The following is a 13458-nucleotide window of genomic DNA, read 5'->3' as shown; positions in this document are numbered from 1 at the left end:
CTTAATGGCTATGTAAACAAGGTCATAAATGAAAGTGGGGGGTAGCTGGTGTAACTTGAAGAACTTACCATTAGTAAATAGGAGCTGAGAGGTATAGAGAAGTCTGCATGGAAATCAGGATGGGAAAGTTGGGTCACGTACCATTAGTAAATAGTAGCAGATAGGTATATATATACAGTACAGACCAAAAGTTTGGACACACCTTCTCATTTAAAGATTTTTCTGTATTTTCATGACTTTGAAAATTGTACATTCACACTGAAGGCATCAAAACTATGAATTAACACATGTGGAATTATATACTTAACAAAAAAGTGTGAAACAACTGAAAATATGTCTTATATTCTAGGTTCTTCAAAGTAGCCACCTTTTGCTTTGATGACTGCTTTGCACACTCTTGGCATTCTCTTGATGAGCTTCAAGAGGTAGTCACCGGAAATGGTTTTCACTTCACAGGTGTGCCCTGTCATGTTTAATAAGTGGGATTTCTTGCCTTATAAATGGGGTTGGGACCATCAGTTGTGTTGTGCAGAAGTCAGGTGGATACACAGCTGATAGTCCTACTGAATAGACTGTTAGAATTTGTATTATGGCAAGAAAAAAGCAGCTAAGTAAAGAAAACCGAGTGGCCATCATTACTTTAAGAAATGAAGGTCTGTCAGTCCGAAAAATTGGGCAAACTTTGAAAGTGTCCCCAAGTGCAGTTGCAAAAACCATCAAGAGCTACAAAGAAACTGGCTCACATGAGGACCGCCCCAGGAAAGGAAGACCAAGAGTCAGCTCTGCTTCTGAGGATAAGTTTATCCGAGTCACCAGCCTCAGAAATCGCAGGTTAACAGCAGCTCAGATTAGAGACCAGGTCAATGCCACACAGAGTTCTAGCAGCAGACACATCTCTACAACAACTGTTAAGAGGAGACTTTGTGCAGCAGGCCTTCATGGTAAAATAGCTGCTAGGAAACCACTGCTAAGGACAGGCAACAAGCAGAAGAGACTTGTTTGGGCTAAAGAACACAAGGAATGGACATTAGACCAGTGGAAATCTGTGCTTTGGTCTGATGAGTCCAAATTTGAGATCTTTGGTTCCAACCACTGTGTCTTTGTGCGACGCAGAAAAGGTGAACGGATGGACTCTACATGCCTGGTTCCCACCGTGAAGCATGGAGGAGGAGGTTTGATGGTGTGGGGGTGCTTTGCTGGTGACACTGTTGGGGATTTATTCAAAATTGAAGGCATACTGAACCAGCATGGCTACCACAGCATCTTGCAGCGGCATGCTATTCCATCCGGTTTGCGTTTAGTTGGACCATCATTTATTTTTCAACAGGACAATGACCCCAAACACACCTCCAGGCTGTGTAAGGGATATTTGACCAAGAGGGAGAGTGATGGGATGCTACACCAGATGACCTGGCCTCCACAGTCACCAGACCTGAGCACAATCGAGATGGTTTGGAGTGAGCTGGACCGCAGAGTGAAGGCAAAAGGGCCAACAAGTGCTAAGCATCTCTGGGAACTCCTTCAAGATTGTTGGAAGACCATTTCCGGTGACTACCTCTTGAAGCTCATCAAGAGAATGCCAAGAGTGTGCAAAGCAGTCATCAAAGCAAAAGGTGGCTACTTTGAAGAACCTAGAATATAAGACATATTTTCAGTTGTTTCACACTTTTTTGTTAAGTATATAATTCCACATGTGTTAATTCATAGTTTTGATGCATTCAGTGTGAATGTACAATTTTCAAAGTCATGAAAATACAGAAAAATCTTTAAATGAGAAGGTGTGTCCAAACTTTTGGTCTGTATTGTATATATATATATATATATATATGTATATGTATAGGAAATTTAAAGAATATCTTTTTTGGGCTTCTCCCACAAAAAGACAAAAAAGACATAGACAAACTGGAGCAAGTTCAGAGAAGAGCGACCAGAATGGTGACTGGTCTGCAAACCATGTCCTATGAGGAACGGTTGCAGGATTTGGGAATGTTTAGCTTGCAAAAAAGAAGACTGAGAGGAGACTTAATAGCTGTCTACAAATATGTCAAGGGCTGTCACATTGTAGAAGGATCATCTTTATTCTCATTTGCACAAGGAAAGACTAGAAGCAATGGGATGAAACTAAATGGGAGGAGACACAGATTAGATATTAGAAAAAACTTTTTGACAGTTAGGGTGATTAATGAGTGGAACAGGCTGCCACGAGAGGTGGTGAGTTCCCCTTCAATGGACGTCTTCAAACAGAGGCTGGACAGACATCTGTCTGAGATGATCTAGTGAATCCTGCTTTGAGCAGGGGGTTGGACCAGATGACCCAGGAGGTCCCTTCCAACTCTACCATTCTATGATTCTATGAAACTGATCATTGACGTTCTGAACTTTGGAACAAACACTGCAGGTCCATGGTCTGTCTGGAAACCTTATCTGTTCATAAAATTTCTCCAAACTTTAATCGTAACCTTGACCCATTTAATTTCAATAGGGCTGATTTGCAGTTTCTGCACAGCGTCTGGGTGGAAGTGACACAGTGCAGATAACAATATTTATAAGATCCTCTGTGGTTTACTTGCTCTTCAGAACATCTAACAACAAACAAAATGAAAAACGTCTGTTTATATTACTCTATATACTTCTATATATGAAGTGCAAAAAATGCAAATATAAGCAAATAAACCCATAGCAGTTCTTGTTTTCCCAGAGGTTATATATTTGCTTTTCTAACCTTTGTACTGCGGTCAAAGTCACATGTTCACTTTCAGGACAATTTAATGATTTTCATACTATGATGATTTTAAAGATAATGTTCTTAAAGGGTTATTCGCACAATAGTAAACCTTTTACATAGCACAGTATCTACATGACTATTGTCAATATATCATACTACCAGCCCAACATAAAGTTTCTTTCTTGTACTTTTGTGTCTTTCTTTAATCTCCTTCTGCCCCTCTTTACAGCCAGCATGACAAAGCGGAAAGGGAGGTCCTATTCTTATCTGCTAAAACTACATTTTAGCACCCAGCTTCTTCTCAGTGCTGCAGGTCCCTCCCTTTGTGCTTACCAATAGAGATAGATTATAACAAGGGAAGTGTTTTATGGATGAGGCGACCATTGATAGTATTGAACGTAGTGACTATGACTATTTACAAACTCCACATTTCATTTGGGTTTCATGGGGATTTTCAGAGCATAATCCTGCTCACCCCTGCATCCATAGCCGAGCACAAAATAGCTGTGCTTTGCTACAACACAGCTGTCAGGGCAATGAGTAGCCATGAGAGTGTCTATGTTTTATTTGACAGGGTCATAGGTGCATCTGTTTTTTATTAAGCGTTGCAGGCTTCTTAGAAATTATTGCCATAAATCAGATTTTCTGGATGAAGCATTTTCTTATTAATTTACCTCTGCACATTCTTCATCAGTATTGTCCGTTGTCTTTGATTGACTGAGTTTTTTACAAACTGAGATGGATTTTCTGCTGCAAGGTCTCACTTTCCAGTTTCCATCCTAAATAAAAAAAAGATTTGCTTATATTTATATTTGTACATTATATTGCATTTGTTATAATGATACAGTTTAGCAACCTGCAGGGGTCTTTTCCAAAATGATTGGTAAATGTGCACACTAAACCTGTCTGCCAATCCCAACATAATTTGGTAGATTTGCTGTAAAGGACGCAGAAAACATGAAAAAAAAAAGATCTGTTGGGTCTGTATTGAGGTTGTCTCCTTTCCAGCTTTGTTATAGTCTATGGAGTAGATTGGGAAGTTCAAAAAGTTCCCTTCCCCCTTCACTCACATTGAAAACTAGCAACTGCATACTGCAAAGCCCTTGGGACCAGGGACTGGAATTTGACCCTTTGTAGTCAAAATTTGGCACAGATGCTCATTGATTTCACTATCATCAGGGGAAAAAACAACAGCTGATCTAAAAGGTCTTTCTTGTATTGCAAAACTTCCTACAAGGACTCAAAAGTTGTCTGATAGGAAATGAGGTGGTCAACGACATTGCAGCGATTATAAAAACTCCATCGGAGTTGCTTTACGTAAGTAAACTATGACAGAGATGTGTTATTGACTCAAAATGAGAGAGTATGGTGGTCATGCTCCGTGACATGCGAGAGTGTGGTGGGCATGCTCCGTGACATGGGAGAGTGCGGTGGGCATGCTCCGTGACATGGGAGAGTGCGGTGGGCATGCTCCGTGACATGGGAGAGTGCGGTGGGCATGCTCCGTGACATGGGAGAGTGCGGTGGGCATGCTCCGTGACATGGGAGAGTGCGGTGGGCATGCTCCGTGACATGCGAGAGTATGGTGGTCATGCTCCGTGACATGGGAGAGTGTGGTGGGCATGCTCCGTGACATGGGAGAGTGTGGTGGGCATGCTCCGTGACATGGGAGAGTGTGGTGGGCATGCTCCGTGACATGGGAGAGTGCGGTGGGCATGCTACGTGACATGGGAGAGTGCGGTGGGCATGCTACGTGACATGGGAGAGTGCGGTGGGCATGCTCCGTTGCTCCGTGACGTGAGAGAGTGCGGTGGGCATGCTCTGTGACATGGGAGAGTGCGGTGGGCATGCTCTGTGACATGGGAGAGTGCGGTGGGCATGCTCTGTGACATGGGAGAGTGCGGTGGGCATGCTCTGTGACATGGGAGAGTGCGGTGGGCATGCTCTGTGACATGGGAGAGTGCGGTGGGCATGCTCTGTGACATGGGAGAGTGCGGTGGGCATGCTCTGTGACATGGGAGAGTGCGGTGGGCATGTTCTGTGACATGGGAGAGTGCGGTGGGCATGCTCTGTGACATATGAGAGTGCGGTGGGCATGCTCTGTGACATGGGAGAGTGCGGTGGGCATGCTCCGTTGCTCCGTGACATGAGAGAGTGCGGTGGGCATGCTCTGTGACATGGGAGAGTGCGGTGGGCATGCTCTGTGACATGGGAGAGTGCGGTGGGCATGCTCTGTGACATGGGAGAGTGCGGTGGGCATGCTCTGTGACATGGGAGAGTGCGGTGGGCATGCTCTGTGACATGGGAGAGTGCGGTGGGCATGCTCTGTGACATGGGAGAGTGCGGTGGGCATGCTCTGTGACATGGGAGAGTGCGGTGGGCATGCTCTGTGACATGGGAGAGTGCGGTGGGCATGCTCTGTGACATGGGAGAGTGCGGTGGGCATGCTCCGTGACATGGGAGAGTGCGGTGGGCAAGCTCCGTGACATGGGAGAGTGCGGTGGGCACGCTCCGTGACATGGGAGAGTGCGGTGGGCACGCTCCGTGACATGGGAGAGTGCGGTGGGCACGCTCCGTGACATGGGAGAGTGCGGTGGGCACGCTCCGTGACATGGGAGAGTGCGGTGGGCACGCTCCGTGACATGGGAGAGTGCGGTGGGCACGCTCCGTGACATGGGAGAGTGCGGTGGGCACGCTCCGTGACATGGGAGAGTGCGGTGGGCACGCTCCGTGACATGGGAGAGTGCGGTGGGCACGCTCCGTGACATGGGAGAGTGCGGTGGGCACGCTCCGTGACATGGGAGAGTGCGGTGGGCACGCTCCGTGACATGGGAGAGTGCGGTGGGCTTGCTCTGTGACATGGGAGAGTGCGGTGGGCATGCCCTGTGACATGGGAGGGTATGGTTAGCATGATCTGTGACACAGGAGAGTGCGGTGGGCATGCCCTGTGACATGGGAGAGGGCAGTTAGCATGCTCTGTGACATGGGAGAATGGTGAGCATGATCTGTGACTATGCAAAGTGGGACAGGAGGGAGGAGAAGGTACACTGTTGCTATTACCAATCCAGTCTTATAATATAGGCGCTACAACTATTGGAATAAAATTTTGAAAAATTTCAAACATTTATGTAGACTATATTGTACTAAAACAGGAACTTGTAAAAGCAAACAAAGAAAAACACTCAAATATGCTCTGTGACATGGGAGGGTGTGGTGGGCATGCCCTTGTGACATGGGAGAGTTCGGTGGGCATTCCCTGTGACATGGGAAAGTGTGGTGGGCATGCCCTGTGACATGGGAGAGTGTGGTGGGCATGCCCTGTGACATGGGAGAGTGTGGTGGGCATGCCCTATGACATGGGAGAGTGTGGTGGGCATGCCCTGTGACATGGAAGGGTGCGATGGGCATGCTCTGTGACATGGGAGAGTGTGGTGGGCATGCCCTGTGACATGGGAGGGTGCGGTGGGCATGCCCTGTGACATGAGAGAGTGTGGTGGGCATGCTCTGTGACATGGGAGAGTGTGGTGGGCATGCCCTGTGACTTGTGCATTAGTCACTATGCAAAGAGTTGCAAAAAGAACTTCGGCACTCCATACATGAATATATAAGAAATATTGTATCTAGACTAATGTCACTTTGAAAAATGAAGGTTTTTTTGCGCATAATTTGGCCAATTTATGTGTGCCCATCAACCACGACAAGGTCACCTTCGTATGATGGGAAACTACGCTACGCTACCACTGGATATGCCACTCTTGGGCTGCAAGCCTGTATGGACAATATGTCTCTGCTTGGGCTTTTAACCTACAATGTATGGGCTGGTAGAGCTAGTTAAAACCACCTGTGACTGAATGGGAGGGACACATGGTCAGAAAAAAGGCTGTCAAACTTCTAATAGTGTGAACACGTACCTGCTGCAATGCTCCAGGAGCGGGATCCCAAAAATGATTAATAGAAAAAAGAGAGAGGTCGCTCACTGGTCTATTCGGGTGCTCTGAAGAAAAGAGTAATCTCAATTGCAAAAAGAACTTCGGCACTCCATACATGAATATATAAGAAATATTGTATCTAGACTAATGTCACTTTGAAAAATGAAGGTTTTTTGCGCATAATTTGGCCAATTTATGTGTGCCCATCAACCACGATGGGCACATCGTGATGGAGCATTGCAGCAGGTACGTGTTCACACTATTAGAAGTTTGACAGCCTTTTTTCTGACCATGTGTCCCTCCCATTCAGTCACAGGTGGTTTTAACTAGCTCTACCAGCCCATACATTGTAGGTTAAAAGCCCAAGCAGAGACATATTGTCCATACAGGCTTACAGCCCAAGAGTGGCATATCCAGTGGTAGCGTAGCGTAGTTTCCCATCATACGAAGGTGACCTTGTCATGGTTGATGGGCACACATAAATTGGCCAAATTATGCGCAAAAAAACCTTCATTTTTCAAAGTGACATTAGTCTAGATACAATATTTCTTATATATTCATGTATGGAGCGCCGAAGTTCTTTTTGCAATTGAGATTACTCTTTTCTTCAGAGCACCCGAATAGACCAGTGATCGACCCCTCTCTTTTTTCTACTATGCAAAGAGTGACAGGAGGGCTTGAAAAATTTCAAGCACTTAGGCTGTGTGCCCACGATGCATTTTTTAAGCATTTCCGCAGCGGCAAAAACGCTGCAGAAATGCTTAAAAAACGCTTGGTAGAACCTGTAAAAAAAAGAATAAAATAAAAAATATACATTATATTTACCTTCTGATGGCCCGCGGAGTTCTTGTCTTCGCTTGCCGGCAGATCGCGGTGGACTCAAGGACCTACGCTGACGTCATTTAGTCATGTGACGGGTCACGCGACGCTGACGTTGGCAGGTCCTTCACTGTACTCCGAGCTGCCGGCAAGCCATGACGCATCGGATAAAGACTCCGGGGGCCATCAGAAGGTAAGTACGATATTTATTTTTTATTTTTTAACATTCTTTCGGTCACACTATATAAATCCATGCCGGTTGCATGGATTTATATAGTGTGACCAAGTTGTCAAGCACTTTCCAAGTGATGCTAAAATTGCTTGGAAAGCGCTTGACAACCCGCATGCGGAAATGCATGTGAAGAACGCTTCACATCCACTTGTCCCTGGCAGGAAAACGCATGTACAATCCGCATGTACAATCCACATGCGTTTTTTCTGCCAGGGAGATGCAGAAACGCTCAGGAAAAAATCCGGAGCATTTCTGCATCGTGGGCACATAGCCTTATGTAGAGTATATTGTACTAAAACAGGAACTTGTTAAAGCAAACAAAGAAAAACATCAAAATATTATCTTACAGTTCTTTGAGCGGACACACAGAGGTCACTGCCCTCCAGGCTGATGTTGGGTTCATGTCTCTGCCATGTGGTGAAGGTCACTGTGGAGCCATCCGACCATTGAAACTGTACCGGATGCCTATTTTTAGAGCTCAGTCCAATCCAGGCTTCACTTATATTCTCTGGAATAATGAGAAAGATTCAGGACTGCATCTTAGGCTTCATTCTGTGATTTTTCACATATGAAAAAAAAAAATGGTGCGAGTGTTTTTCACGTATGGATCAAAAAATAACTTACAAAAATTCTCCAATGCATTGCAGTATTAATCACGGAGTGCACATGGATGCCATGCGTGTGCTGTCCATGAGTTTCACGAGCCCATAGACTTGTATGGCTGATTTTTATCCATGATGTTGATAAAAAAAACGAACATTTCTCCATGATTTTTTTGCAGACACTTTGTGAGCAGCTCTGTAGAATATAATGGGTACGTCCTTTATCCAGAAAACCACATATAGAACATGTACGTGAAAAACGAACGTCTGAATGAGGCCTTACTGCAGAGAACACAAATAATTACGCCAATAGAGTAATAGGAGACAGAGCGCAGGGGATCTGCCATGTATCTGACAAAAACAGGACTCCCAACTGGAACCACCAAGTAAAAGTAGGAGACACACTGGGCACATAGCACGGTACAATCTTTAGTCATACTGCACAGGCACACATACTTGGCGTTCTCCTTCTACATATGCCGCTTATCATATGGGTTTCTCCAGTCCTTGTTTTCTTAAAATCAGTGTTCACTAACTAAATATTCCTGACTTCATGCAACTCCAATCTGCCCTGGGTTTTTTAGATTCCTTCCTCCCACATTCTATCCCTGAGAGAATGGTTCAACAGGTTCCTTAGTCTACAACATTGTGTTTTCTATACGTTGTCAAACCAGCTGGTGTTCCTAACCTCGACTTTTTGTCTCCCGGACCTCTCTGCTACCGCGCTCATGATGCGCCCCCAGAGCCGTGGGGTACTCGGCAGCCGGGCCTATGGATGCTGGTGGGGGATATCACAGTGGCTGGCCCGGTCCGTGGCCCAGGGCGGTCAACAAAAAGGGGAATTATTTATAGGGGATTTGTGAAGTTTGTGACCCCACCTGTGGAATGCGGCTAAAGGGAGCCGCCGCTGCGGAGCAGTCCTCTGAAGCTGATGTTACGGCAGCAGGGATGGTGTGGCTCTCCACAGGAAGAGCTAGCTCCAGGGCAGTGTAGGGAAATGGATGGTGGTATAGGTGAGAGACGGCCAGGACGGTTCAGGGAGAAATGACAGACACTCACACGGGGGTTCGCTTCGGTACCTTTACTGGTGTAGTTGCAGGTATGTTCCAGGGTACTCGGTACGAAGGGTGCACTTCTGGACTCTCCCCAGTGAGCGGGTATAGGGCCTCCTGATCCGTTGCTTCCACTTGCTAAGCTTCTGACCTGCCTGGAGCTAGGCCTGGCTTAATTACTGTCTCTCTCTCTTGCACCTGCTGACCTGGTGGTAGGGTCTTCTCTTGGAGATCACTTTCCCTGGATGCTGGTGACGCGCCCCCTGGGCTTGTGTTGTGCAGGGGAACCCGGAACCGGGCCTGTTGTAGAATGCTGGGGGTTGTAGTCTCCGTGTGGCGGTGACCCGGTCCGTGCCCAGGGTGGTCAAACCAGTGGCAGTCTTAAGTACTAACAATGTCCGACTACGCCACCCGTGGATTGCGGTCAGTGGGGACCGCCGCTGCGCTGCCGACCGCTGAGGCTGATGTTGTTTGCGCAGCTGAGTATGGGATGACTCCCCACGGGAGAAGTATTGCCTCAGGGCAGCTAATGTGGATGATGGTGGTGATGGTGTGAGTGTCCCAGTACTGATGGTGCTGGTGCGGCGAGGAACCACAGAGACGTGCAGTTGCAGTTTTCAATGCATTACTCACAGTTCTTTATCAGGTCACTTGTGCGCAGTTAGGACCGCCCGAGTCATGCTGCGTCCACCAGGTGAGGGACTCGGTCAACTCCCAGGCAATTCCGGAGTGTGGTTCAGAGCTCCCTTCTCTTTCCTTTCTCTGGCCGTCCCCACCAGTGACCCACCTTTGTCCAGCTTCCTCGGGCCTTCTGTTGGCGAAACCTCTCTCCGGTTTCCCTGACCCTATACGGTATGCCTTTCTGGTGGATGTAGTGAGGGGTCGCACCAAGATGTGGTAACAACCTCCGGTCTTTGGCTGAGGAATCTGTTGCCTCCACCAATTTGGGTTCCAGTACCCTGTTCTGCCAACCCTTCACCCTGTATCTCCTCTGGGCATATGGGGTTCCTTCTGTCCTCGTGTCTCTGGGCCTTTCTCTGTGTTCCTTGCTTCCTTTCTCCTCTGTTCCAGTTCCTTTCCTACTTTCCTTTCTGTTCCTTCTTCTCTCTCTCTCTCTCTCTCTCTCAGGCTCCAGCCTCCTGACAAGGCCTGCCTGCAGAGCAGAGCCCATGCAGGGGCTCTGCTTCCTGTCTTCTCCTCAGACTGTCTCCACTGAACCGAACTGGACTGAACTCTGTTCTAAGATGGTGCCCACCTTTTATACCTCCTTCTGACACCCGAGCCCAGGTGACTAGCAACCAATGGGCTCCTGCCTATGCCCAGAGACCCACCCCTATCTGCTCCTACACCACTGTGTTTTCCTTTCCCCGCCCCACTCCAACCAGGGACAGAAGCTGTCGTGCCTGCACTTCTGTGGGAGCACCGTTGAGCTGTCCCTCGGAAATGGGGTGTGTGTGGTGCATGCAGCTAAACGAGTCCTGGTCCACACTCCATCCTTACCCGGGAGTGGAATATCACACCTCTGGTCTGAGGTGCAATACCCCTGTAGCAGCCGAGCCCTCGGGGTGCTACATTCCCCCCTGGTAAATCACAGCACGTCCTCGGGCTGGAAAAGAGCAAAGACAATTCAAAAACATGCAATACTTTTTCAAAACTTTTCACATTAGAAACCGGCCGGCATTATTCAACTTCCCTTTATGGGAAACACTTTCTCTTTACTAGACATTATACTGCACTTTTAATATTACTGGAACTCTTTTATCATATAACATTTTCTAGCAGCATATAAAACTATTCAGCATATCAAACTTTTTCTGGTAAAACATTTTAGTAGATTCTCTTCTTCACTGGCCACTGTGCAACTTGCGACCAGGTAAAGGTGCAACAGTCCATTTAATTCTGAGGTAGGCGTTGCAGTTTTTGTATAAAACCAGTAGGGGGCGCTTTAAGAAGCGCAACTATATACAAGGGATGGCCGCTCTCAGTCCTCGGCCAGTGGGGATAGGGGAATGGCTGCTCACAGTCCTCAGCCTGGTTAGGGATTAGGGGCACACAGGTAACAGTTCTTTAACAGTTCCATACTAGTCCCAACGGGGACCACACTTCAATCAGCAACAGTTCTTGTACCCTGACGGGTAACTATATACAGTTCCACTTTACCGTTCACTGGTAACGGTGTCCTCCTCGCTCTTCCGGGTAATCTTCTGGTCCGTCCGGACCCTCGGTGTACTCAGTTTCTGGGCGGTACTGTAGTTCCTCTTCCGTGAGCCGGTGAACGTGGAGGGCGTACGGTCCCTTGGCACCCTTGTGCCGGGTGAAGGTGACCACATCACCCGGGTAGAGATCGCGTCCGTGGTGTCCCTCTGGCAGGTGGCTCTCGACGTCCCTGCGGGTGACAAAGACGTCGCCGGGGGTTCGATGGTCTCGGATAAAGCCCCAGCCATGCTCCAGCTGGAACTTTATTACGGTCCCGTTGACTCGGGGACCGCGGGCGGCTCGGGGGTCTTGTCGGGCCCTTCTGCTCCGCGCTCCGGGCCTGCAGCTGTTCCTCTCGGATTCGCCTCTCCCGCCGTTCCCTTTCAAATACCTCCAGCTGTTGACGGCAGCTCTCCTCACGCCGGGCTGCGTCCGCCCGGGTCTCCTGGGTGAACCCCATGAGATTCTCACCGGTGGGATCCCATGCGAATTGAGTGTCCTCCAGCGGGAGCGGAGCGATTTTGGCGGGCTCCGGAGCCGGGATCAGAGGTTCACACAGGGGTCGTTCCCTCCGGAGACGGGGGTTGACGTACTCTGGTGGCCACACGAAGGGCAGCCCGTCCGGGCTGGTATGTTGCGCAAAGAGGTCTGCGCCCAGGGGTGGCACCACGGGCCTCGGTCGGGGAGCAGCGCCCGGGGGCACTCGGCCTTGCGACCAGGCCGGGAAATTTCCTTTTGGGTCTGGGGGCGGCACTGTTGAGGAAGAGGGCGCTGGAGGGGCAGCGGAGCCCGGGTTCACCAGGCCTTGCGACCAGGCCGGTGGTACTTCCTCTTTTGCCGCGCCCGGGGTCGAGGGGCGTGGCGCGGAACGGGGCGTGACCGCGGCTCCTGCCGCTTGAGGCCTAGTTGGGAGCAGTGGCGGCGCGGCAACGGTTGTGGTGAGTAGGGCTTCGGGCTCTGCGTCGGGAGGCTGGGGCAGGCTTACAGCTGCTGGGCTCGGGGTGATGACGTCCCCATTACCTGCCTCAATCCTCGCGGCTCCCCCCGCGGCGTCGTCTCCGGCCTTCGTCCCTCCTGCACCATCCTCAGAGGCAGGCGTGCTCCAGGTTGCGGGTGGCGCCTCCTGCTGGCGGGTTCCAGCCTGCCGGGCCATCTCCCTTCTCCACTCGGCCAGCGCATCCTGCTGTGCCCGGACCATCCTCCGGTCCAAGTCCTCCAGCGCAGCCTGTGCACGCTCCGGGTCTCTGGGGAGCTGCGCCAGGATCTCCACCAGGCTGTCCGGCGGTGCGGCCTGCAGCAGGCTCCGGACCAAGGTGTTGGCACTGCTGGACGCTTCCTCCATTTCCGGGTGCGGTCTGTCCAGACTGATCCAGACAGCGCCCTGCCCCACAGTTTTCTTCACTTCCCGCCCCCATTGGGGGTGGTCCTGGGGCAACTTGGTGACAGTCAGTTTCAAGGGCAGCCCTCCCATGCTGATGGACATCTCCACTGCTGCATTCATGGCTGGTGGGGGTGGGCTCCTTCTTTGGCGCCACTCTGGGACCTGGCCCACGATGGGAGGTGGCTTCCTGCTGTCCTTTGGTGCGCACATAATGGCGTCCGCTCTGCCAGGGCGGGAAAAACGGATGAAGATGGCGGGAAACGGTCCAAGATGGCGTCTGATGGCGGGAATCGGCTCCGGATGGCGGGAAACTTCTTTTTAAGGTACATGTGCAGTTTTCTTCAGGCACGCAATACCCGCTTGTGGTGGGTTGGTAATGATCCTGCCGACTACGCCAAAGTTGACGCGCCCCCTGGGCCTGTGTTGTGCAGGGGAACCCGGAACCGGGCGTGTTGTAGAATGCTGGGGGTTGTAGTCTCCGTGTGGCGGTGACCCGGTCCGTGCCCAGGGTGGTCAAACCAG

At 49.7% G+C, this 13458-nt stretch overlaps 1 protein-coding gene across 4 annotated transcripts in view; it reads right to left on the bottom strand.

The window, feature by feature from the left end:
- The window catches only part of PLA2R1 (phospholipase A2 receptor 1), a 171970-nt gene that overhangs the window by 118709 nt on the left and 39803 nt on the right, over nt 1–13458 (bottom strand). For all 4 annotated transcript variants that reach the window (XM_073647079.1, XM_073647076.1, XM_073647078.1 and 1 more), the window contains exons 6-7: nt 8053–8213; nt 3400–3504 (exon numbers count right to left, since the gene is read on the bottom strand). In XM_073647079.1, the coding sequence (XP_073503180.1) occupies nt 3400–3504; nt 8053–8213 (266 nt within the window). The remainder of the gene's footprint in view (nt 1–3399; nt 3505–8052; nt 8214–13458) is intronic.

This window comes from Phyllobates terribilis, unplaced genomic scaffold, assembly GCF_046119375.1.
Source record: "Phyllobates terribilis strain yellow unplaced genomic scaffold, ASM4611937v1 Scaffold_9__5_contigs__length_417890890, whole genome shotgun sequence".
NCBI classification, from domain to species: Eukaryota; Metazoa; Chordata; class Amphibia; order Anura; family Dendrobatidae; genus Phyllobates; species Phyllobates terribilis.
Note: the sequence above shows the minus strand (reverse complement) of the source record. Positions and strands in the feature narration are given on the sequence as shown.